General features: G+C 40.3%; 1 protein-coding gene across 5 annotated transcripts in view; it reads right to left on the reverse strand.

Annotated features, from left to right (window-relative positions):
- Positions 1-3686: 3686 nt before the first annotated feature.
- Positions 3687-24685, reverse strand: part of ATP11B (ATPase phospholipid transporting 11B (putative)) — a 100180-nt gene continuing 79181 nt past the window's right edge. Inside the window, exons 26-31 of one of the 5 annotated variants that reach the window (XM_069975123.1) lie at positions 23197-23262; positions 20104-20207; positions 18595-18760; positions 17474-17559; positions 8679-8812; positions 4897-4986 (exon numbers count right to left, since the gene is read on the reverse strand). In XM_069975123.1, coding sequence (XP_069831224.1) covers positions 8710-8812; positions 17474-17559; positions 18595-18760; positions 20104-20207; positions 23197-23262 — 525 coding nt within the window. In that variant the 3' untranslated portion in view covers positions 4897-4986; positions 8679-8709. Of the gene's footprint in view, positions 4987-7352; positions 8813-12187; positions 12311-17473; positions 17560-18594; positions 18761-20103; positions 20208-23196; positions 23263-24685 lie in introns of those variants that run through there. The other 4 variants (XM_069975124.1, XM_069975122.1, XM_069975125.1 and 1 more) reach the window with 4 other exon arrangements.

Genomic DNA, 24685 nt, shown 5'->3' on the forward strand with positions numbered 1-24685 from the left:
TAGGGGGAGCCTCACTGGTGAGGTCCACCTCACAGTTTGAGAAGCACTGCTCTAATGCATCCGACTCCCACTGGGCTCAATTCTCTCCTCGTGTGGCAAATCCATCTCCTGTGCTGTGATCTCTGGTTGCAGTTTCCACATAAATCTGTCTTTGTCAATGTTTCTACCACACACACGTGAGCTTCATTTTACGTCACACAACACACTAACTGGACTCCCTTCCTGATTGCTATTAAAAGGGGTAGTGGGCCGAAAAACAGACCGTGGCAGCGGCTTCCCCATAACGGTGCCTATCTATTGGTGTGTTAAATTCAAGAGGATGTACCTGGTGGTACATCCTCTTTAAGCCAGTTACCCTTTTGATGATGTCATTGTCACAAAATGACTGCCACAGAAAAACCTATGGTCAACAGCCATTAGGTAAGAATGAGTTTACTTCACCTCCTGGTGGTGGTGGTGGTGGTGGGGATAGGTGATTGAAGCTATTACAAAGTTATATAATTTTAAAATGTTTCAATTACTGGAAAAAAAGCTTTTCGGAGTTGTCCTTTAACTCCCTCACTGCTGGACAATTTTGTGTGCTGGTACTTCTCTAACTGCCAAAAGGTAATTAGTTATGCCTTGACAGTGACAGTCAGGCTTACTCTGAGCCACATGTCCTTCTACATATATAGGGTCCGTGCACACTGAGTAAAAGAGGCGGAATTTACAAGCGGATTCTGCTGGTCATTCTGTCTATCCTATTGCTTCAATGGGATTTCTCTTGCGCATTTGCTCTCCTCTTAAAAATGAACATGTTTTTTCTTTGAGCCGAACTCAGATGCGCAAGAAAAATCTCACTGAAGCAATGGGACAGACAGAATGACAATCGGACTCAGCTTGTAAATTTTACCTCTTTTACACAGTGTGCATGGGCCCACCGACTAGAAAGAGATGAACAGTTTCATTTACCCTATAGTGCTCTGGAGGCTGTCATGGTTCTCTTGTTTCTCCACCCCTTGGACAGGTGCTCACTGATTGGTGGGAAGTCAGTAGTGGGCGGGGTTAGAGACAAGGTGTTACAGCTTGCCTGGCAACAGAAAAGACCTAGTTCATGTGACTTTGGTCTCAGAAGGGAGGGGAAGGACAGAGAAGCTGAGACCATGTGGACCAGGAAGTGAGGATTTTCAGTAGCTTCAGGCTGTGAGTCAGGATGTGCTGCTAACAGTCCAATTCATGTAAAAGAAACCTAATAAAAACAAGCTTAAATTATGGGTGGGGGTTGAACAGGTTTAAATTTTATTAAAGAGACTCCGTACCCACAATCTGACTCCCCCAAACCGCTTGTACCTTCAGATAGCTGCTTTTAATCCAAGATCTGTCCTGAGGTCCGGGGGTTAGAATGTCTATGCATTAGGCTGGCACAACCTCTCTGTCACTCCTCATCAAGCATTCTCCTATTCCCCACCTTTGTCAGCCCGGAACATGGGCTGGATCGTTAAGGCACCTGTGCAATGTTCAGACAGAAGAAAATGTTCCAGTGGCATTCCTAATGATAAAGAGGGTGGGGAGGAGGGACGGAGGGGTGGTGCAAGGTTAGGGCACAGATAAGTTTAAAAGTTTTTTTTAGGACAATAACCGCATCACCTGCTGAACGGACCCCAGGATTGGATTAAAAGCAGCTATCCGAAGGTACAAGTGGTTTGGGGGGGGGGGGGGGGGGCAGATTATGGGTACAGAGTCGCTTTAAGTGGAGTACCCCTTTAAAACAGCACATCTGTACTCCTTTATATATACTGTGTGGTACACATCTGATTTTACTAAGCTTGATAAAGGGAAAAGATTAAGGGAACATAAAATGAAAATGGTTTCTTGAGGCTGTAAACATTTTAATAAAATAATAAGCGGTAAACAGAGTGGTAACTCTTTCGGTTAAAACATTGTTTCAAAGAATATTTAATAATACATTAAGAACATAGAAATAAACCAATCTGCCTGAGATTTAGACTGCTTGTGGTTGCTCCTGTGTTAAAATAGAACATTCAAAGACCATAAACATGGAAAATTTTCTTCTTTTTTTTTAGCCGGTGAAACCATGACAAAATTTGACACTTTGAAAAGACATAGTAAGTCAAAATTAAGAAAGAAAACGCCTTGCCTGGTTTGCGCTGTGGTTATAACCTACGTACAATAGAACATTACACAATAACGGAAAACACCATTTCTGGATTACCTTAAAGGGAAACTTAAAAGTTCTGTCCTTCATCCGTGGCGCTGTTTTTGTATACTTTGTAGTTTAAGGGGGTTATCCAGTGCTACAAAAACATGGCCCCTTTCTTCCAGGGACAGACCCACTCTTGTCTACAGTTTGGGTGGGGTTTTGCTGCTCAGTTCCATTGAAGTGGAGCTTAATTGCAAACCGCACCTGACCTGGAGACAAGAGTGCGTTGTCTCTGAAAGAAAGTGGCCATGTTTCTGTAGCACTGGATAACCCCATTAATCCAGTTTTCCACAGAATTTTGAATCAGTGGGAAATTGGTTTGTTACAACTATGCATATTACTATCTACACACAATATCAACGGCACTTCAGAGATTTAAGTTAAAATAATATGAGTTTATTTCATCACATGTGCAGGAAACTTCTCAGTACAAACATAGCGCAGCACAGCAAAACACAACGTTTCCGCAGCTTCTTGTTGCTATTTTGAGGCGTGAAAGGTGAATTTCAAAATATATTTTTAATACAGGTGTGTTCATTACAAATTAGTGTCTATTGGTGCACAGTCCTGTCAATAATGTTCAGTCTTGTATATACAGACATTAACCCTATCCAAGTGCAATACTTAGTGAATCCATTATACAAGCTCAAAAAGCTGAAACACTTGAAAATGCCATACAATATTAGTTATTCTCAAAATGAAGTGACTTGACTTTATTTCCTAAGGCTGGGTTCATACTACGTGCAAAAAAACAAATAAAAACGGATGGAAAAAAAAGGGATGCAGTTGTGTGCATGCATTTTGATCCTTTTTTCAACTGACTTCCATTAAAACGGATCCGTTTTTTTGTTTTTTTTGACGGACACAAAAACGTGGTCGACCTCATTTTTGTGTCCGTCAAAAAAAAAAAACTGGTCTGTTTTCATACGTTTTTTTTTTATAATGGAAATCAATGGAGAAACGGATTAAAACGGATGCACAGTTGCATCCGTTTTTTTCATCAGTCTTTCATCCAATTTTTGCAAAAAAAAAACAGATTGCATAAACTTAGTGTGAACCCAGCCTAAGCAGGAGGAGGCAAGGCAAGAGGGAAAAAAGTGATCTATTATACAACGAACAGAGCACACCTCCAGCAATGTCTTTTCTTGTTAGTAGTAAGCAGATTTCATTCATAATAGTTAGCGTCAATCAGTCCCTCTTGAGTATAACTATTATATATCATTTTAAAGTGTTTTAGCACTTAGCACTTGCAAAATGGATTCACTAAGTATTGCACTTAGACTGGATAGGGTTAATGTCTGTGTAATGGACTATGAACATGATTGACAGGACTGTGCACCAATTAACACTAATTTGTAATTAAGACCCCTGTATAAAAAGTATAAATTTGTAATTCACTTTTCATGCTTGAAAATAGCGTTAAGAAGTCACAAAAACGTTGTGTTTTGCTGTGCTGCAGTATGTTTGCACTCAAAAGTTTCCTGCACGTGTGATGGAATGAACTTCACTTTACTTCAATTTGAATCTGTGGAGTGCCGTTGGTATTATATGGGTATAGCTGTAGGCTATACCAAGGCCAAGGCTATTCTGCTGGCACCCAAATATACTATCTGGAGGAGTGGTACTTTCTTTACTACTACTATGCATATTACTAGAGATAAGCTAATGTACAGTAAGGGCTCTATTACATGTCCCAATATCGGCTGATCGTTGCTGATCCTTGCCTTTCGAAATGAGGTATTACAAAAACTATTATAGGCTGGAACGGTCTGTTAATCTGCCAAGTCTGGCCGATAATCACTTTGTGTAATAGTACCCTAAGTTCAGGTTTGCACGAACTAGATTGCTCGACATTTGAATACTGCAGCCTACAGAAGATGGATGCAGCCCACAAGATGCATCCATCTTCTCCAGGCTGCGGGATTCTAATGCCGAGCTTACTGTAAGTTCACTCATCACATATTACAGTGATGTTTTACAGATACAATACAGCCATATTTTATGGTCTAGGTTCCAGATGCAGTGTTAATATCCTCCTAAGTTAAAACTGATCTAAACTCAGAATACCTTAGTATTTTTGAACTGTAATATGGACGCTAGAACACATCTGTATCCCATCCATGTGAACCCATCCTAACAACATATACTACGACTAACACAATGGGAGAAAATAAATTTTACTTATGCCTAAAAGGAGACGTCATCAACAAATAAGCAAGTACCATACAGCTGTCTTACCAATACTCACTAGTTCTGAATTCTGTATCTTTGGCTTAAAAAAAGTAACAATAAAATAAGAGAACTTAAGATCAATAAATATGCCTGCATACAGCAAGGCAAAACATATTGCACACGCATGAGATGATAGCCAAAAGATAAAAATAACTCAAAAATAGTCTTTTTTATCGCTGTAAGATAGAAACAAGTTCTAGTAGTTGATAAATTGTTAAATGCTTGGAAAAAAAAGCAATATAAGGCTCACTCTTCATCATCAAAGTGCAACAGATATACACTGATAGAAAGCCCTTTACTGAGGAAAGATGATCAGAGAAGACAGATATGCTTTTACAAGCACAAATTATAGAGGTATGTGTTATTATTTCAGATTTGTTGATATAAGACAAGTATTTCAGGTATAATAAATATGGTAAGGCGGTTATGTACAGGTGGACTGAAAGACATTTATACCAGTAAGACCAGCCCTTTAGCATGTAGTCGAATCCATGGTCGAAAGAGTCAAGATGCTTCTGTCGTTTGTATAGTAGGGATCCATTTCACTCCATGATCTAGAGCAACAAAAAGAGACAAATGGGCAATCTAGAAACCTCTGCCAATAAAATTACCAGGTGTCTTAACCATCTTCATTGGAGGAAGACTCTTGGAAACTGGTTGCAACTTCTCATAGCAGCAGAACATTTTTAACATTCAAAAATGTCTTCATTAAATAATGGTTGTACATAAAAAGAATAAGGTATTTTTATATGTATAGTACTTTCCTTGTGTTTATCCTGCCTGTATTACTGCCCACAGCTGCATTCAGTTCTACAGATCCTGGCTTAATGAGGGAAATTTATCAAACTGGTGTAAAGTAGAATTGTCTTAGTTGCCCCTAGAAACCAATAGGATTCCACCTTTCATTTTTCAAAGAATCTGTGAGGAATGAAAGGTGGAATCTGATTGGTTGCTAGAGGCAACTGAGAAAATTTCACTTTACACCAGTTTGATAAATCTCCCCCAATGTCTGCACAGAACTTGCTCTGTAAACTATAACCTTTACATTAGATGCTATTGGAGCAGTCTTGTGAAGGAAATTACTAGAGATGAGCGAACCTGCTGAGGTTTGGGTTTGTATGAACCTGAACTCTCGGCGTCTGATTCCCGCTGTCTGCAGCCTCCGTGGAGAGGGTTGATACAGCCGGAGGACCGCCTGGAAAACTGGAATACAGCCTATGGCTATATCCCAGTTTTCCAGGCGGTCCTCCGGCTGTATCCACCCTCTTCACCGAGCGGGCAGACAGCGGGAATCAGACGCCGAGAGTTCAGGTTTATATGAACCCGAACCTTGGCAGCTTCGCTCATCTCTAGAAATTACCTGTCACACTATAGTAGCACACTTAGCCATCAGGAACGTCTATATGAACGTCTCTATAACAACTACGTCTGAATACTAAGAAATCATGTGACAGGAACGCACAGTATTTAAAACTAGGTTAAGTAATTTAAAAATTTTGTACAAAAATATTTTTTGCTGCTTGCTATAGATGTGAGTGGTGCGGTTCTACAGGTGGTCCAGTACCCCATCATCCCTAGTGGATAGGGACATTGAGGAACAAGCCTGAATAGCTTTATATGCATTGCAAACAAGGTCCTTAATATAAAAAAGAATTTATTACATAAGAAGCAGTGCTGTGATGTCCTGAGCACTATGTTATGTTTAGTTATATGCAGGTCTCCATGCAGCTGTGAAATCCACAATCTATATATCTATAATTATATAAGAGAAGAACCTGGTAATGTCAAATGCACTGATAACCAAATGGAAGAATAAAGGAAAACTGCTTTACATGTAAAAAGTCCACTTAAAAAGGTATAGGATCTCTTCCCAGCTTCTGGTGAAGCTGGGCCTGTCTAGTTGCAATTCAAGTTCAAGTGTCTGTTGCCACCAGAGACCTTCAATGGAATGCATTAGGAGAGTCCAGAAAGGCAAATTTCTTGATCTGGGTCAAGTTTTATGATTATATAATTGACATCCCATCTGTGGCTGAACTTTAAGTGGAATTTTATACAGCACTACATCAGTCCTACATCAGGGTGGTCTCCATGCATTTATCTAAGAAGAGAAAGTTACCCACATTGCACACTACAATGCAAATAGAGATTGTGTCCAGGAAATAAATAGTTATAAATTCCACTGACCACATCACAGTAGCAGGAGATTCCCAACACCAGTTTATAAAAGCAAGCAGTGCAAATAAAGATCAAATTGATTCACTCACTTATGGCTTAAAGAAGATTGCAGAAACCCCCAGAAAAAATGATAGAGCCAGATAGATGACCAATTTACCTTATTAATCACCTTTTTGGAAAAACAATTAAAGAGTAACCCTATATGTACAGCGCTCTGGAATCAAAGGTGCTAAGAATCTGAGTCATGCAGGTATTTGACATTTTCTGACATAATGAAGATACGTAGGCCCAGGACAGTACACAGATAATGGAGATTTGTCCATTTTGGTGATTCACAGCATTTTAAAGCTATAGAACCCACAGAGCTGTTATGCTATAACAGTGTACTGAAAACCTTTAGGAGACACATAGCAATGTGTATTAATTACGGCTTATATAACGGACTTTACTGTTTTTTAGTATATGTTTTATATATGTTTATGCCAAAGAGTCACCTTGTATTCTAGATTTACACGACACTCACTAGGAGGCTCGCAAAGAAAGCATGAAGCCGGATCTAAAGAGACCTCACAGGAGAGGGCAAATGAGCTAAGAACAACTCTGTGGGAACCATACTTTAAACTATAGAATTTTTCTGTATGTAAAACACCATTTTAGGTCAGAGTGAATAAGAAGCCACAAGTGAAAGATTGAAATGTTGCAAGCAAATGTTTACAAACCACCAGAAACAGCTTTTCCATTTGGCCAAACAAGACAGCATTTGTGACTTTGGAAAGATGCATTTATTTATGAAAATGGAGATATCGGATAAGAATACTAAAAAAATTACACTCTGTTTATAACATGTTTTTTTTTTTTATAAATATTTCCTCTGGTTGATGCTCTGAGCTACACATACAGACACATAAAATAAAAATATGCATTTTATAACCTGTCATTTAGGTTCTAAATATAAAAAAAACAAAACAATTTGCATATTGCTCATTGGAAACAAACAATGACAAAGAGAGTGAACAAAACCAGGAAATTAAAGCAAATCGTGTGTTTTTACACATAGAGCTAAACAAATAAAACAGCTGCCACCTTATAACTAGTGACTAAAGTATACAGTATAAAGGGCCTGAGAAAATAAAAACTGGCCTTGATGCCATTAACAACCAGTCAGTGTTCACCTTTATCTGTAAACTCAAGTGAAAACATGAAATGTGAACTCTGCCTGGCGGTTTTGAGCAAGAAGGCTGCTAGACATGTTCTAGACCTGAATAATGTTACTGCAGAGTATTCACGGGCAGCATTACTGTAGGCATATGTTAATACACTAAGATGACAATTCTTGTTTGGAAATTATCTGTGGGGCAGGTAGAACGTGCAATGTGCATTATATGTCATCAATGAATAAATTAGAGAGAATGAGAACATATAGCATAACCCACAGTAATGTACATGGATCTTACACTTACCGTAAAAAAATAAATATTATTTTCTCTCATCACAAACATATTTGTGAGGGAGTTAAAGCAATGAATGAGATATAGACTGTACATAAAAGGTTGATACACAAAAGATTTTTTTTTAAGAATCTTATTTTCCAGCTTCTGTGTGGATGCCATTCTGTGTATTGTGTCCTTTTTTTAACTAAATATCCTTCAAATTAACTCAATAAATTAAAAAATATATCTTTTGTGTATCAACGTAAAAACCAAAGCCCCAAAGGTTCAATTGATCCAAGGAAACAGAACAAGGAGTCAAACAAGGAAATGTTACCCATTACAGAATTATGTAGACAAGATGCCATCGAAAGGAAGAAGAAAAAAAAAAAGGTCAGACAATAAAAGACACACAGCACAGATGCCTTACTTATATATAAAATGTACAGAAGACATTGGAAATGAAACAGGAATAAGAACAGTTCATTATATCACATTGCTTCACCCTGCCATCAATACTTATGAGCATTGATGTCTAAACCCCCAAGAGAGATTTTCCCTAGTCATCTAAAGCTGCAGGTTCATCAGTTTCCAGTTTATAGGAGAAGCGTTGGCAGCAAAGGCTATTTAGAGAGGTTCCACACCTGGTGACCCGTGGCGCAGTGCATCTCCCCATCACTCGGTCCAGCAGTCTTCTAAAAGACACACACGCTGTCTCCCCGCCTGAGTAGCAGCACATTGAGTCCAAGCAGTTGATACCTGATCCTGTCTCAGTAAGCTGAGGAGGAGATAGAAATGTGACAGCAGTGGGCCATTACAAGTGTACTTATACTGTTATCAGCCAGAGAAACATTCATCAAATCATTTCTCAAAGGGAAAGAAAATGATGCCCTAAACAGATGTTAAGACACAAACACAGCTGCCAAGTACAAAGACAGGTTAGCTTCACATTTTGTGACAGGTAAAATTACTCTCTGAAGAGGAGGGGAAAAAAAAAAAGGGATGCAAACAACTATTGCGTCAACCATGCTGTGAAGGCAAGTGTTTTCATTCACTATTTAGCTCAGGGGGAAAAAGCTCCTAAACATCATTATCCTAGGACAATCCGCAGAACATTAGCTCCATGTGGGGAATGAACAATGTCGGAATGGACAATAAAATAAAATCTAAGCAACTACCACAGCACAACTTTTATTTTTAAGAGCAGAATATGACATAAAAACTGTGGCGTCAGTGGTTACTACAGACAACAGAGAAAGTTTTTCTACAGTTCTTTCCATGGATTTTGAGCGCTTTTAATAAATCTGGGACATTTCATTCTGATGAATTTAAAGTTAAAGCTGCTGCAGACTTCTTCATTCCTGCCATTTATGTAGAAGAGCTGCAATCTACTTTTCAGACACAAAGCAATGTTTCAGCAATAGCCTTTCCCAACTAACAAAGGCCAGATAAGAAGGGCTATTGCAGGAAAAAAATAAATAAATAAAAAATAAATAAAAAAATGATTTTATTTATATATATATACACACAATAAAAAAAAAAAAAAAAAAAGATCTACATGATCTACCCATCTCCTACATTTTGTATAATGGATTGCATTAGGGAACACACAATATTCAATTAGGGCTGGATTTTTCAGCTCTTCCTCTTTCTTTTACTTCATGTAAGTGGCTCGCTTGAAAATATGACCTAGGTAGCTAAAGATGTAGAAAAAGTAGTGTATGTCTGTTTTACACATTGGACTTAAGGGCGTATTACACAGGTCAATATTTATGAGCAAGCGAGCGCCAACTTGTCAGGTCAGCACTCCCTTGCTCCTTGTACTCTACTCTATTACATGCACTGACAGCAAACAGGGAGGAGTGGGAGGGAATAGGAAGCTGCGGGGTCCCACTGGGTCCCACGGTGCAGCATCAGCTTTGGTGCGGCCTGACTGAGCTGTCAGACCGCTCAGCCAATCACTGGCCGGGACCGCCGCGGCCAGTGATTGGCTGAGCGGTCTGACAGCTCAATCAGGCTGCTCCGGAGTTGATGGTGCAAGCGGGACCAGGAGGAAGACGGAGTGGAGGAGGAGCCCTGCTAGGTAATATATGCTGCAAGGACATCAGTAACGATGTCCCTGCAGCCCACGCTAATGATTGTCGGGCCGTGGAATAGGCCCAGTAAACGAGCGCCGATCTGCAACGTTTATATCGTTGATTGGGCCCTGCTTGGTCCATGGAATAGGACCCTTAGATGACAATAGACAGATTTTGTCCCTATGAGATGAATGTGAAACAGTAATGAGCATACTCTGCGACTTTTGAAGAGGTAATTCCCCTATCTCCAATCTATTGTATTCCCTAGTGTCACATGTTGCTGCAATGCTGTATAGATCACTTTTCAGCAGCCTCATCACCACAGACAGAACAGGAAGCCTAAAGCTTAGTTTTAGCCCCAGTGGTGAGACTGAAAACTGTAAGATACCAGGGTTATTTTATAACAAATATAAAATAAAAAATTGGAAAAAAGTCACCAAAAGTGTATTTAACATAAAAATATTATTTAAAAATATTATTAAAACAAGTTTTCTGATGACACATTCTTTTAATCACAGTTCATCAGCAACTTAAAGGCAACCAATCAGTCCAATTGGGCTGATATGGTTCCCATGAGCGCTGTATAAAGCTCCTGCAGCAGCCGTGGCACATACCGGCCGCAGCTGCTGCAGGGGCTTTATATCGGAGAAAAAAAAAGAGTTTTATTCTCTGGCCGCGTGACAGACACGGGAGCGGAAGTAGTCATCTGGGCGTCTTCCCACCCGTATCTAGTCACCGCGCTCTGCCTGTCAGAGTAATGGACCTCTCTGCCTGTCACTCATCCCCTCGGAGCACGCTGACAGGCAAAGAGCGGTGACTAGATATGGGCGGGGAGCCACCCAGATGACTACTTCCGCGCCCGTGTCTGTCACGCGGCCAGAGAATAAAACTCTTATTTTTCTCCGGTATAAAGCTCCTGCGGTGGCCGGTACGTGCCGCAGCTGCTGCAGGAGCTTTATACAGCGCTCCTGGGAACCATATCAGTCCAATTGGGCTGATTGGTTCCCTTTACCTCGGATTAACTGTACCAGCATTACAAAGAAGCTACTAAGTTGCAGATACAGCCAGCCAGGGACTTGTTTACATCAGCTATCTTGGGAGGGGGAGGAGGGAAAGGTGGAGAAAAAAGCTCACACATTTTTTTGTGTCTTGCAGAAAGCAACAGCTCAAAACTAGGGGAAGGAGGCTGAATAGATAACTAGTATGGAATAAATTGTTAGGGCCGTATTACACGGGATGATTATCATTTGAAAAATCATTAGATTGTTCGGATTTAACCGATAATCGTTTTGTGTAATAGCAGGCAACGATTAAATGACCAACAAGAAATTGTTGATCTTTTGATAGAATCTGGTCAGCCAGGAAAGGACGAGCACAAGAATGAAGTAAGTAAGTAACGAATTATCATCCTGTGTAATAGGGTGAACAATTTAAGATTGTTTGTCATAGTGGTCGTTTCAGATCTTTTATCGGTAAATCGCCAAAAAAATCATCCCATGTAATACCACCCTTAGTCAAAGAATGGGCAGCAACATATGAAAAGTTATGTTTGAGCGGAATACCCCTTTAAGAATACCTGCAACGCTACACTGCAGTGAGGTGTAATTCTATAAATCTATTTATAGGCAAGTAGCTGTAAATGTCATCACTATGTTATCTAGCAAGAAATCACATTTATATATAAATGGAATACGTGAATGCTTAGTGACACATTGATCTGCTTGTGCACTATGTACAAAAACAGTAGCAGATCATGTCATTCACAGATTTTAACAAAATTACTTCAAACAATAACAAAAAAAACAACAAATACTAATACGACAATGAAGATAATATGTTTTAAGTCTATAGCCAACAAAGAAAACCGTTAGTCTATCATGCTGTCTAGATGTCAAGCACAATGTGGGTTAAGGTACAAGTCCACCAATGAATGAATTCACAAAAATGGAAGTAATGTTCTCTATAGTGACTAAATGTGGCTGGAACACAGTGTTTCTATCATATATGACAAATACATGCCAGCACTGAACCAAGTGCATGTCACACAAGGATCCACAGTGCAGTTGGAGTACTACCTAGTGTGTTCAAGTGCTCTGTTGGTTTGATGCATCAGCTAGCAATTGTCTATTGTCCGACTCTCTGTGCTCGTTTTCAGCAAAGTCAAATGCTGAGCTGACTGAACCCTTATCCTCTTCCATCTAAAGGGACAGAAAAGTAACATTCTGGTAAAATTGCTGCTATTATGCTTAGAGAGTTTATATACAGCTTAAAATCGAAGAAAAAAAACCCACAGCAAGGATTAAGCAAGAATACTCATGTTACACAAGTACACACTAGTCGTTGCTGATAAGACAAGTGTGAAATGAGTGTGTGAATTGTAAACTACACAGTACACCCTAATACAGAGATAAGAAGATTTAAGTTTCCCACTAGGAAATATCAAAAATAAAATGGCTTGAAGAAGCAGAGAAAGATGTACATCCAGTTAGATACAAATTATAATACATAAATGAATCCATAACACAGAAGGACCTAAACATAAGTGATACAACATAAGAGAAAAGGATGTAAAGATTACATATAAGGCTGGGCTCAAACTAGCGTTTTTCTTATTTCCTAACGGAGCCATCCATATTAATTGAACAGTTAAGCAGAAACTGATAAGCAAAATAATGCAAACTAAATGCAAAAATAAAAAACATTTTTTTTATGGCCAGTTTGCATTTTGGCTTTAAAAAAAACCCTGACTTTTGTTCAGCAGTTTGCTTCAGTCGGCATCAGTTCACATATAAGTCTATTTTTCTTCCAGGTTTCTTAATTCTTCTGGGCATGCTTAGTGAAAAAAAAAACAAAAAAACAATAAAAACTGATAACTGACCGGAAATACCTTCTGTTTAGTTCTGTCCTTATTGACTATAAGGTAAAAAACAAACAAACAAAAAAAAAGTGCACTTTCACAAAAAAGTTGTGCAAGCACAGATTTTATGTCCTTCCAAAAAACAAACATGACGGATTAGATGAAAACGGAGCACAACTGACAAGAGAAGCACAATAAAAAACAATACCACCCATGGTTGGGACGTGTGTCATGGGTGGCACATGTGGCAGTGACATGGTTGCTGCCCTCTAGAGGGAACCCTCTAACTAGCAACACCAACTGCTCCAGCACGCCACAATCGGCTGCCCCCAGCAAAGGGGTTGGGGTTTAATCATGTCATAGCAATTTATCATTATGAGTGCACAGCGCTGGGAGACACACACACACCACTGACAGTGCAAGGAATGCCGCACTCTGCTCAGACAGTGGCAGAAGCACTGCATGCACTCTTCAATAAAAATCAAGGTTGGCCCGTTGTGTATTTGAGTTTGACACCCCTGCTTTAGACTATTGTCACTAATATTTAGAACCTTGCACAAGTTATGGATTCATTTGGAAATATATATAAGCAGCAGTCCTAGCGGTCACTACATGATTCTATACTTGTCTTAGTTCCAGCAGTTATTAAACCATTCTATATTTACATCTCACAAGGTATATGTTTAATGTATAAACAATTATCTATATATTGAGCAGCTGTCCAACAGTGTAAATGCTGCTCTGAAACAATGATCAGTATTCTAGAAAGATTCTACATATCTTTCAGGCCCATTTTATCGTCAGATATAAAGGAATCTCTAAAGTGATAAACTCTGTGAGATCTAAATGCAATTGTGCACTATGTCACAATGCAAAGAAATTATGTGGACAGATGGATTTCTCCCTGTCTTACTTTGTATTTTGTTATAAGGCTGCAAGTGAAAGCCTGTCTTAAAAGAGTTTCCTTATTTTCCAGATGGATTCCTGTTGTCATTTTAATTTTCTAATAGCTATGTAAAGGGCGGTGTAGTAACACTGTAAACCTAGCAATGAAGTCACTACTGAGCCTACAGAGTATTACCACTAAAGGCAACTTGCTGCTGTTTAAAGGGAATACGGGGAGGCTAATGGGGGAGTTTACAATGAAGATTATGCTACCTTTTATTAGGCACATCTGTGCACTTTGTAAAATATATATATATATATATATATATATATATATATATATATATATATATGCAAATTAGGCCTTTTGTTGCATTTAGGTGTTCCTTTACATTATCAATATGGCCGCCTGCCCTTCCCTTTAACAAAACCACTAGACATTGTAATTCCAGGCTCACAGATTTTGTAACCAGCTCAATTGGTGAACAGGAAAATTATTTGTCTCAATGTAATTCTCACTTTTCTTTAAACTTTTTAAAGGGAACTGGTCATCAATGTCATGCTTCAAAAAGAGCCCTGCCCCAAACACCTTGATTCATTGATTCCTTTAGATTCGGGTACAGAGTGAAATCTATCATTGAAAGCAGAAAGAGTAGGCAGACGCCACTGGGGACAAACCAATGACTCGTAAATCAAGCAGTAATAAAGTGATGACAGGTTCCCTTTAACTAATATCTAGACATAAGTTGTTCTGAGAATAGTCTATATGTATATGAGTGATGAGGAAACTTAGGCGCTCCAGCTGTTGCAATACTACAGCTGGAGTGCTGAACATTTGTCATCACTGGTCAAAAGGGCCTCAATTAAACATACAAATTCATAAATAACTCTAAATGCAATCATAGGAGGGTGAGGTGGAGGGGCATTTGTGCACAGGGGGCGCACCGGAGGTCTGGCTTGGCAGTGCAATATATGTTCAAAAAAATGTTTTGTTACCTACATGTGGGAATTTTTCCCTTTATTAACCTATTGGTTTACCTTTTGTATGGGCCCGTGTTTGTGATGTGCATATAGATGTATATACATCAAATTTGTTTTTAAGTGTCTGATGTGTTTGTTTGGGATACTTGGGTTATTTCTGTCATTAATAAAAGGAATTTAATGGAACATGCCTTGAATTTGTTGTGGGTTACATTGCCCTGCAGGGATTACATATAGGTGTTATCAGATTTTGATAACCTTGGGGAAATTAAGTGGCTAATGCTTAGAATACCCAAATAGTTGGGCTTTAAAAATAGGAAATAGTACACTAGTCTTAGTAGGAATAATAAAGGGGTTATCCAGGATTAGAAAAACACAACTGCTTTCTTCCAGAAACAGTGCCACTCCTGTCTTCAGTCCATCTAAGTGAATAGAACTGAACTGTAATACCACAAACAATCTGAGGATAGGGGTGGCACTGTTTATGGAATAAGCTATGATTTCTATTTCTGGATAATCCAGCTAAGGGGTTGCCTCCCATACCACTGGACAGATTTTCCAACCCAACAGTAATCCAAATAAGCTACACAGGCATGCTGGTAAATTCCCTCACAGGGTTTTTTTTTTTTTTTTTTAAGTAGGAGCTCTGTCATTTCACTGCTACACCACGTGACGGTAGCTGCACAAAGAACCTTTTGGATCCCACAGCATATACTGTGTGGACCTTAAATCCCTGTATCATATTCATTTCTATAAAATGTTTGACTCCTATTTTGAAAATGAAGCTACCGGTAGGAGAATCACCAACACGGCTATTTGAATTTGCTGCTTCATCATTAAAATATAAATAACAAAGTTAACTAAGTTAGGTTGGGATAACACTGCATTTTTGCAGTCTGTTTAACATATCCGTTCTTAAATGGTTACTTTTCTCTCTACATTAATTTCATTATTATTAATTATATTATTTTTACAGAAAGAGACCAAATAAACACAACTTTTGCACAAGTAGTACAAAGTAAAGTACTACATAGAAAACACTAGAATTACATACAGCCGCAATACTTTGCTTGCGGCCAACTTAAAAAAGAGAGAATTTGTTAAGCCTATATAATAGAAGATGGAAGGGTAAACATAACAGAGATCATCTCAGACCACTCCAAGGCCCTAGACGGCTAGCATATAATCAGGTAACAAGGAGATAATTCTGGCAGTATTCCTGATCTGGCATAGATTAACCACTAACTCCAAAATGAAATACTCCATCATGTACAGAGGAAATGTAACAAGGCAGCAGGGACAGTGCAGGCAGCTACTGTCTGGTTGTGATCTGGAAGGGGTTATGTATGAGGGCAGGATTTGGGAAGATGAACTGCAGCATACAACAGGTGTCCTATATCTCATTTATTGTGTGTAGTGTGTGATGTATAGTGTGTGCTGCAGAGTGATTGTGTGTGTAGCTTCTGTGAGATATATTATACCTGTGCTGTAATCACTCAACACTGGGATTCTTTATAGCACAAATGGTGATTGTTACCTCTGTACAACAGAGTAGAAATAGCCAGGGAGTTGGGGCTTTAGGAGGTTGGGGTTGCAGTGAATGATTGGAGGCGTTCCAGGGGGTGGGGGTCAGAGGTTATGCCTAGCATACTTTTGCAGGCCTGTGTAGTCTGATCCTGTTACTCCAGTCCCTTGCTCCATGTTTTTGATAACCTACAGACATGAGACGATGGGTACAGATAGAAGAATATAACACAGGGCTGGTCTGTGGTCTGTAAATCCTTCAGAACACCCCTTTAATACATCTTTATGAATTGACATCTAGCCATATGTTTTATGTAAAATGCTCAAATTCTATAAAATATTACAACATAAATTACACATGTATATACTGATGGCTGCTTGACTGCAGTGATTTTCAAAAAACAACGTGCTGGAGAGTGTTTTCAAAGGCAATGTAAGGTATATTCACACATGGCAGTTTTTTTTCTCTAGTTTCAAACATCTGAATGTGCTTTTTTTTAGCAGAATAAACATGGATTCAACAGACCCCATTCAGATAAACTGGACAGTTGCAGAGATTGCAGTACCAAATCTGCTAAGTGTGAATACAAAAGCTTTAGTATAGGCCTAAATTAGAATAGAAAGAACTCATAGCAAATATGTAAAAAGCCTAAGTGTCAACAAATATACAGTCATAAAGCATTATTTTGGTTAAAGTAAATAAAATAAGCAATGATAAAAAATAAATCTGGTATTTAAACAAATGGCACGGCACTGCCTTATCCAGCCTGGAATTATCTAGCATGCTCCAAATATAGTCAGCAGTTTTAATTGTATGTTTCCCCTTCATCAACAAGCAGTGAAACCATGCTAAGGAAAGCAACAAAACAGGACACAGTAGGTCTGTTATCAGAGTGTCATGCTAGGGACTAGAATGCACGACATGCACTCTTATGACAAGTTCTTTAACCTGCCAAAATAAAGGAAATAAATGAAGAGCAAAATGAACAGCTGGCAGCTCTGGCTGTTAACATAGTCATACCCATGCCTCGCTCCATCTAAGTGCTGGTTAGTTGAGCCTCAACATGCAAAAATAACAAAACAAGTGGATGAGGAGCCTCCCCTCCTACTCTACCTAATTTTGCTCAGCTGATTCCTTGCCCGTGACAGAGGCTGCAGGGCGATGAATTCGTCACTTAAAGTAACTCTGTTGGGATACATCTACAGGTGGACAGAAAAGGTATGTAACACACAACACGACAATAAGAAAAAGTCATTCCAAAATAGAAATGTTACACAGAAATTATCACGTCACCATGCAGAATAATACCAGCTTATGGAAACTACAGCTACTGCCTTAGGGACTACAGTAGCTGTGCTGTGGTAGGAATGCTGCATCTGGTCACACTGTGGACCTATCTGACCCATGGGACACTTCAAAGAACAAGACCAAGTTCTCCTCAGCTCTTCTGATCAGATTGTACACCATCCTAAACCATTGTTATGACAACTGTAAGACTTGTAGAAAGAGCAAAGCAGGATATATATGTACGTAAAAATGACACTCGTACACTTAAAGAGTTTATTTGGTTTAATGGCTGAAACTTTAATAACTAAAAACTAAAATTAATGTGATCTGAACATGTAAAAAGACCTTGCATTAAAATACTTCTAGTAAATGATTTAAGATCATGCTGGACATTCACATTTACAAGCATTTTAAGAAATGGTGTAAAAAGCTGCAGGTCACAGCATTACAGTTTATCTTGCTGAAGATGCTGCAGAATAAAAACCAGCAGAATACAGATCAGCCTCTGCACAGAATACGGGAAGTGCCCATAACTTACTATAAAGCTGCACAGGTATAGTGCAATTACAAAATATTGCTACTTAGCCATATAAAAAAATATAATTCACTTTGCAAAAGGTAGCACGCTCAGGCACTTACAAAAGTCTAGCCAATTTTGCATTAGCAGCGAATGCAGGCACTTACAATGAAGCCAGTGTAATATCTCTATTGCTATACACAACAATACAGAATGATTTTGGTACTTTTTCAGATAATTTCTGTACACTGCTTGTTAAAAGCTGTGAGACGCAGAATCATTGCCGAAAACTGTGGATATTAGAATAGAGGGCTACAGGGTTTGCATTTAGATCTACAATGGAAGTGTTAACCGTGTGTTCACCAACAAACATTGATTAATAAAACCTCTCTGCAAAGAATGTCTGATGGCCATGTACAGTTCTCGATACCTGTGCCTTCTCTGTACTTGTAGGATAAAGGTGTCTATAAACCACTTTCTTCACGACATCAAGAAACAAACAAGCTGTGATGATGATGATAATGGCAAACCATGCAGACCCACTGGAAAGGAGCTGGACAAATACAAAGTACATGTCTTGGGTGTGCAAAAATGGCCTGGGGAGATACAAAAAAAAAAAAAAAATCACTACATTTTATTACTGTATATGTAACACTTAAACCAGACAATAAACAAGTCTGTAAACTGAATTATTATGTAAGTCTACTGAAATGTAATATACAGTATCTGATGCACTTTTAATACTAGGTTTCTCCAAAAAGTCTCTATTTGGCTTTTTACGGCTGTCACTGTGAGATAAAATTAAAAAAAAGTCTGTATTATGCAAATTAAAGCCATAATTTGCATCCCATCATAGTTATAGACCCCAGCAAAGTGGGGTCCATAACTATGATGGGACACCCATGCATGATAAACAGAAAGGGCCAGGAACAGGCGGGTTACCTCTGGCAAGGGAAATGCACAGATCTCCTAATGTGTCTACTATATTTTCCGGCGTATAAGACGACTGGGTGTATAAGACGACCCCCAACATTTAAGAAGACTTTCACGGGTTCAAGAGTCGCCATACGCCGGAAAATGTTAACCCCTGCCACCCACTTCTAAATTATAATCTATATAGACTATAATTTAGAAGTGGGTGGCTAGCTGCAGCTGAGGTTAACCCAAGCAGGAGGCGGTGGTGCTGGGAGACCAGGAAAACCTGCAATTTAGAAATAAGAGATGACCCCCACCACCACCTGACTACTGCTGGCAGTGTGCAGAGTCCCCTCTGAACAGGTCTCCCATTGAAAAAAAACAAACAAACAAACAAACCATTAACTCACCTGTCACCCGTTCCAGGCAGCTGTGCATCTCCTCTGTCATCTTCCCGGCGCAGGCATCATGGTACAGAGAAACTGCCTGTGCTGGAAGCCCCTGCACCCTCTGTCATTTATCTGCAAATGAACAAAAGAAGCTGCAGGGATATCCGCCGCAAGCAGTGTCTTTGCACCACGCTGCCTGAACCGGGAAGATAGAGAAGACACGCTGTCAAGAACAGGAAAGTTGATTGTTTCTTTACTTTTTTGTTTCTTGTAGGAGGAGGGGGTTGCGGGGCAGGCATCGGCGCTAAAGGCGGTAGCCGCATATGGCAGGGATACCCAGCATATAAGACGGCTTTTGAGCAGATTTTTCGGGGTTAAAAGTCGTCTTATACACTGGAAAATACAGTATATATGAAACAGTCTCATTTCTAATTTTTCAGCCATAATACAATGCAAAAGTCTTGAAAAACCATGGCTGTCATTCCCAAGAGGAGCTGGTCTCAAGTAGTGGCAGCTACAGACAGCAGGGGAACCGACCACAACAAGACAGAAAAGTAAGCATAGCGCGTTCTTTTTTTTTTTAGTATATAACCCCTTTAATTACAGTTGTAGTTCAGGGGTGTTACTGCTCTTACCAGATAATTCCACCATAAAACAGTGAAAAGATAAAATAAAATGCAATGGAGCCCCAGGTAACAAAATGATTTATCCAGGTCCAGAACTGTGTTTCCAGGGCCATCTGTAAATAAGAAAATGCAACCTGTTAGTGTTACCTATTCACAATTAAGTTTGCACCTAGCAAAAACTTGAAAGAGCGCATAATTTTGTGCAAGGACCTTCAGTGCACTTTTTTTAAATCTGCGTCTTGTGTGCCATGTGGGCGGAGAGCAGACATGGTATCGTGCATGGGGAGAGGAGTCCACCCTGTGGGCAAAACTTATTAATATTTGCGCTCCAAAAAAGGAAACAATCAATAAATCTTTTTAAATGTTTAGCCTTTTGCGTAGCAGCCTCCACTATGCTGGCTTTATTAAGAGGCATGTGATAAATACAGCAGCGTGAAAATTTAAAAATTAGTGGTGCGCAAAAAAACGTGCACAGTGATAAATAATCCCTGATTCCCCTAATTCTTAAAATGCAAAAGCAGCAGATTTATCAGTGTGGCTCAGGCTGAAGTCTGGAACATCTGCAGTCTGTCTTATGTCTAATGGTGTGTTTACACAGAGAGATTTATCTGATAGATTTTTGAAGCCAAAGCCAGAAATAGATTTGAAAAGATAATAAATCTTAGACTCTCTTTTATTACCCGTTCTTTATTTATAGTCTGTTCCTGGCTTTGGCTTCAAAAATCTGTAAAATAAATCTCTCTTTGTAAATGTACCCTAAGTTTAGACCAATTATTAGTTTACTTATTTTACACCAGAATTGTTCACCAAAATTTGGCACTTAAATACTCTGGTTTGCTCTTTTTATCCCTGGATCTGCCAAAGGCTAAATGCTAAAACTCTGTTGGATTCCCGCTATAGGAGCTCACAAGACACTTACATGGCTCTAGGCTAGAAAAGGCTATACACTCCCTTTTCTTCTAATGCAAACTCCTTATAACCTCTTTCGGTTTTTAAGATGTGGAAATTTGATTTTGCAGAATTTGTTCTATTTTTACACAGCATCATTCAAGGGTGTATATAAGTAATTGTGGGAGTATGGAAAAAGGAGAAAAAAAAGGCTTTTCTGTCATTCTTACATTTTATTTTTACATTCATTGTCTGGCATAAATAAGGCACAATCTTGATTTAACTAACTGGGTGTCTTCACAAGAAAGAGCGGGGCCACGGGAAGCTAGAGGGTGGCTGCCCTAGCGATCTTTAATTTGTCAGGGCGGCCCATAGCAGGGAGCGATGGTCTGCCGCCGCCGCTCCTTTTGCATGGTGCAGTGAGCAGCAGACAGTTATACTGATCATTTTGTTTCAGTATGTTGTAAGATCACGATCAGCCGACATTGTGCATGTCGGCTGATCATGACCTTTAAACTAGCCCTATTACACCAAGTGATCATCAGATGGAATGGTTGGTAATCGGCCAAGTACAGCTGATAAATCGCTTTGTGTAATAGGGCTAGTTTAAAGGGAACCTGTCACCCCCGTGCCAGGGTGACAGGCTCCCGACCCCGTTAGAGCCCCTTATACTCACGTGATCCCGCCGGGTCCCGCTTCTGGAGATGGTCGGGTCACGGAGATATCAGCTGCTGCAGCCCGGCGCGCGCTCCTCAGATGAGTCCAACGCTCATAGAGAATGACGGAGCGCTGGACTCTCCTGTCATTCTCTATGAGTGTTGGACTCATCTGAGGAGTTCGGGCGCCGATATCTCCGTGACCCAACCATCTCCAGTCTGCTGCTCGTTGCACCTATGGGCCGCACTTCTAAATCCTACCCATACAGAGCCTTTTTGAGAAGTTCCTGACCTATTGACCAATGTGTGGCAGAAAGCGAGGTGTGAACCTAGCCAAATATACACTATGTACTGCTAACAGTAGGCTGTGTATTAGACCCAGCCTCAAGCCAATGCATCAAAAGGAAGCTGATGGGCTGACTGAGGAAACCCCTAACCTCTGTTTAACCACCCAGATGCTGCAGCATCTTGGGGATTAAAATGACTAGAACCAGGACCAGCTCCAGAGCCAACAACATACAAACAATATAACCGTGAATTGCATTGTAGCTAATCACTTGAAATGAGCTTAATCTAATTTTTCTTATACTACCTGGTCAGCGCCAGTGTGTACTCCATTTTTTTTAAAATGTTGCCTGGTTCCCGCAATCTGCGCTGGTTTCTTTATGTGCACTTCGGCCCACTCCATGCACTGGCGGACCCAGCGCCCCGATATCCGGGGAGGTGATATCGCTACACTGAGGGTGCAGAGCGCGCTTCCAGTGCATAGAGAGGGAGAAGTGCACATAAAGAGACCAGCGCAGATCCCAAGAATTGGGCAGCGTTTTCTAAAATGACGTAAAATACGGACAAGGAGAGAAAGGTGCACTACACCTCACACCTATTGCTGACACTAATGCCTCTAGGCTACATTTAAAAACCAACGCCAGGATGTTGGTATATAATTTGATCAAACCATATTGCCCCATGTACCACGTGCAGGCCCCCTGGTTCACATGAGTCCCTACACTAACTCAACACTGTGTTAGCCAGCGACCACCAACCCCGCGAAGCGAGCACAAGCATGGAAGGGAGGCCATAGAATGGCCCTGCAAATCCACTGTTACAGGACCAATCCCCCAAGGGCCCCCCCTAAAACACAGTAGGCTCCGCCAGCGGAGGAGGAGGTCACCAAACAACACAAGTGTTAACATGGTCTTTTCACTCACCATTGCTCCTTCAGGTAGAATGGGAAAAATAGGAGGTACTAATCATGTGTGCATAGGAGACTCCTGCTGATTGGGGTCACATGGGTCTTCCAGGAGGAGTGCAAACACTCAGAAAAGAGAGAAATATAAAATACGGACACAGACAAGGTTTTCCAAAATGAACTGCACCACTGTGATGTACACGCCAGAGCCGACCAGGTAGTGCAGGCCACAAGAAACAAACTTGAGTAAATAGGCAAAAAAATAAATAAATCACACAGCCATTAATCAGTATGTATGGCATGCTTGAGACAGCTGTAAAAAGAAATAAAATAAAATAAGAGGAAAAAAAGGAAAGTGTGTGACCTCACCTTCATAGTAACCGTTAAAACCATAACTGTAAACACCAGAGTTCCAAACGTCCAGTTCCCAAACATCTAAAACATAAATGTGATATAATGGCATGTTAGGAACATATTAACAAATATAGGTGTATATAAACAAAACTATGTACATTTTAGATAGCAGTTATACTGAAGCATTACATAGGCACTGTTAGCTTAAGCTGGGGGGGTTTGTTATTTTTACCATTTTTGTAAAAAAGGGAACCAGGAAGAGAAAGAACTTCTTCTTAAATTTGTATCATGTAGAGGGTGACATTTCTACAGGGAACAGGATAGCTCACTTTGGTTATCAAAGTTCAAGAAATGAAGTGTAAAAATCCTAAATTTTAAAAAACTAAAACTAAGAGGGACTCAAACTACTGCAAAGAAAAATCTTTCTTGTAAAATCTCAAATAAAAACAAAATACTAAATCTCTAATAAAGACCTTTAAAATAAAAAAAAGTTATTTGAGGATCATCAAACTTTATTCCTCGCTTACAGTGATACTCTTACCAGTTGCCTGTTAGGCTTCAATATCTGATGGCATGCATAGCATGGAGAGGAGGAAAAGAAGAGAAGTAGAGCCAAAAGATAAAGCAAGAGCATAGCACAGAGATGAATATTCATGTGCAAGGTCACTGTTATGTAGAATAAGTATTTTCAGGCACTGTGTTATATATAACTTATAATTTTCTTTAGAACATACCATGCTTCTAACAATAATAATAGCTACAGTGTATGAAATGGTTGAAGAGGTTGTCCAGACACAGGAATTTGCTTTATATTTTACTGCATTAGGCACACTTTCCTATCCCAATTCCTCTATTGCATCAGAGCAATGAGAAACTGGTAGGAATGTCGGACATAGACTTTGAATAGTTTATTACATTAAGGTTACAAACACACTTGCCGGATGTGCAGCGAGTCTCCTTGCTGCGTTTTTGCAGGGAGACTCGCAGCAGATCCCGGCCCTATACTTTCAATAGCAGAGAAACTCGCAGCAGGGATGTACATCCCTGCTGCGATTTTGTCTGCACCCCGCCCCATTAACCCCCCGGCCGCCGGACATTATACATTACCCGTTCCCCGTTCCTGCTTGCTTCGGGGCTCCCGGTGTCTTCACGGCCCGCCCGGCCAATCAGTGCGCTGCGGCGGGGCAGCGCACTGATTGGCCGGGCGGAACGTGCCGGGAGCCGCTGAAGCAAGCAGGAGCCGGGATCAGGTAATGTATATCCTGCCCGCCCCCCTGCAGCCCCGATCGCCCCCAGCCCCCGGCCGCATGATTGCCCCCAGCCCCGCAGCCCCCGGCCGGACGATCGCCCCCAGCCCCACAGCCCCCGGCCGCACGATCGCCCCCAGCCCCACAGCCCCCGGCCGCACGATCGCCCCCAGCCCCCGGCCGCACGATCGCCCCCAGCCCCGCAGCCCCCGGCCGCACGATCGCCCGCAGCCCCCGGCCGCACGATCGCCCCCAGC

The sequence above is a fragment of the Dendropsophus ebraccatus genome, chromosome 6 (genome assembly GCF_027789765.1).
Source record: "Dendropsophus ebraccatus isolate aDenEbr1 chromosome 6, aDenEbr1.pat, whole genome shotgun sequence".
Classification (NCBI taxonomy): Eukaryota; Metazoa; Chordata; class Amphibia; order Anura; family Hylidae; genus Dendropsophus; species Dendropsophus ebraccatus.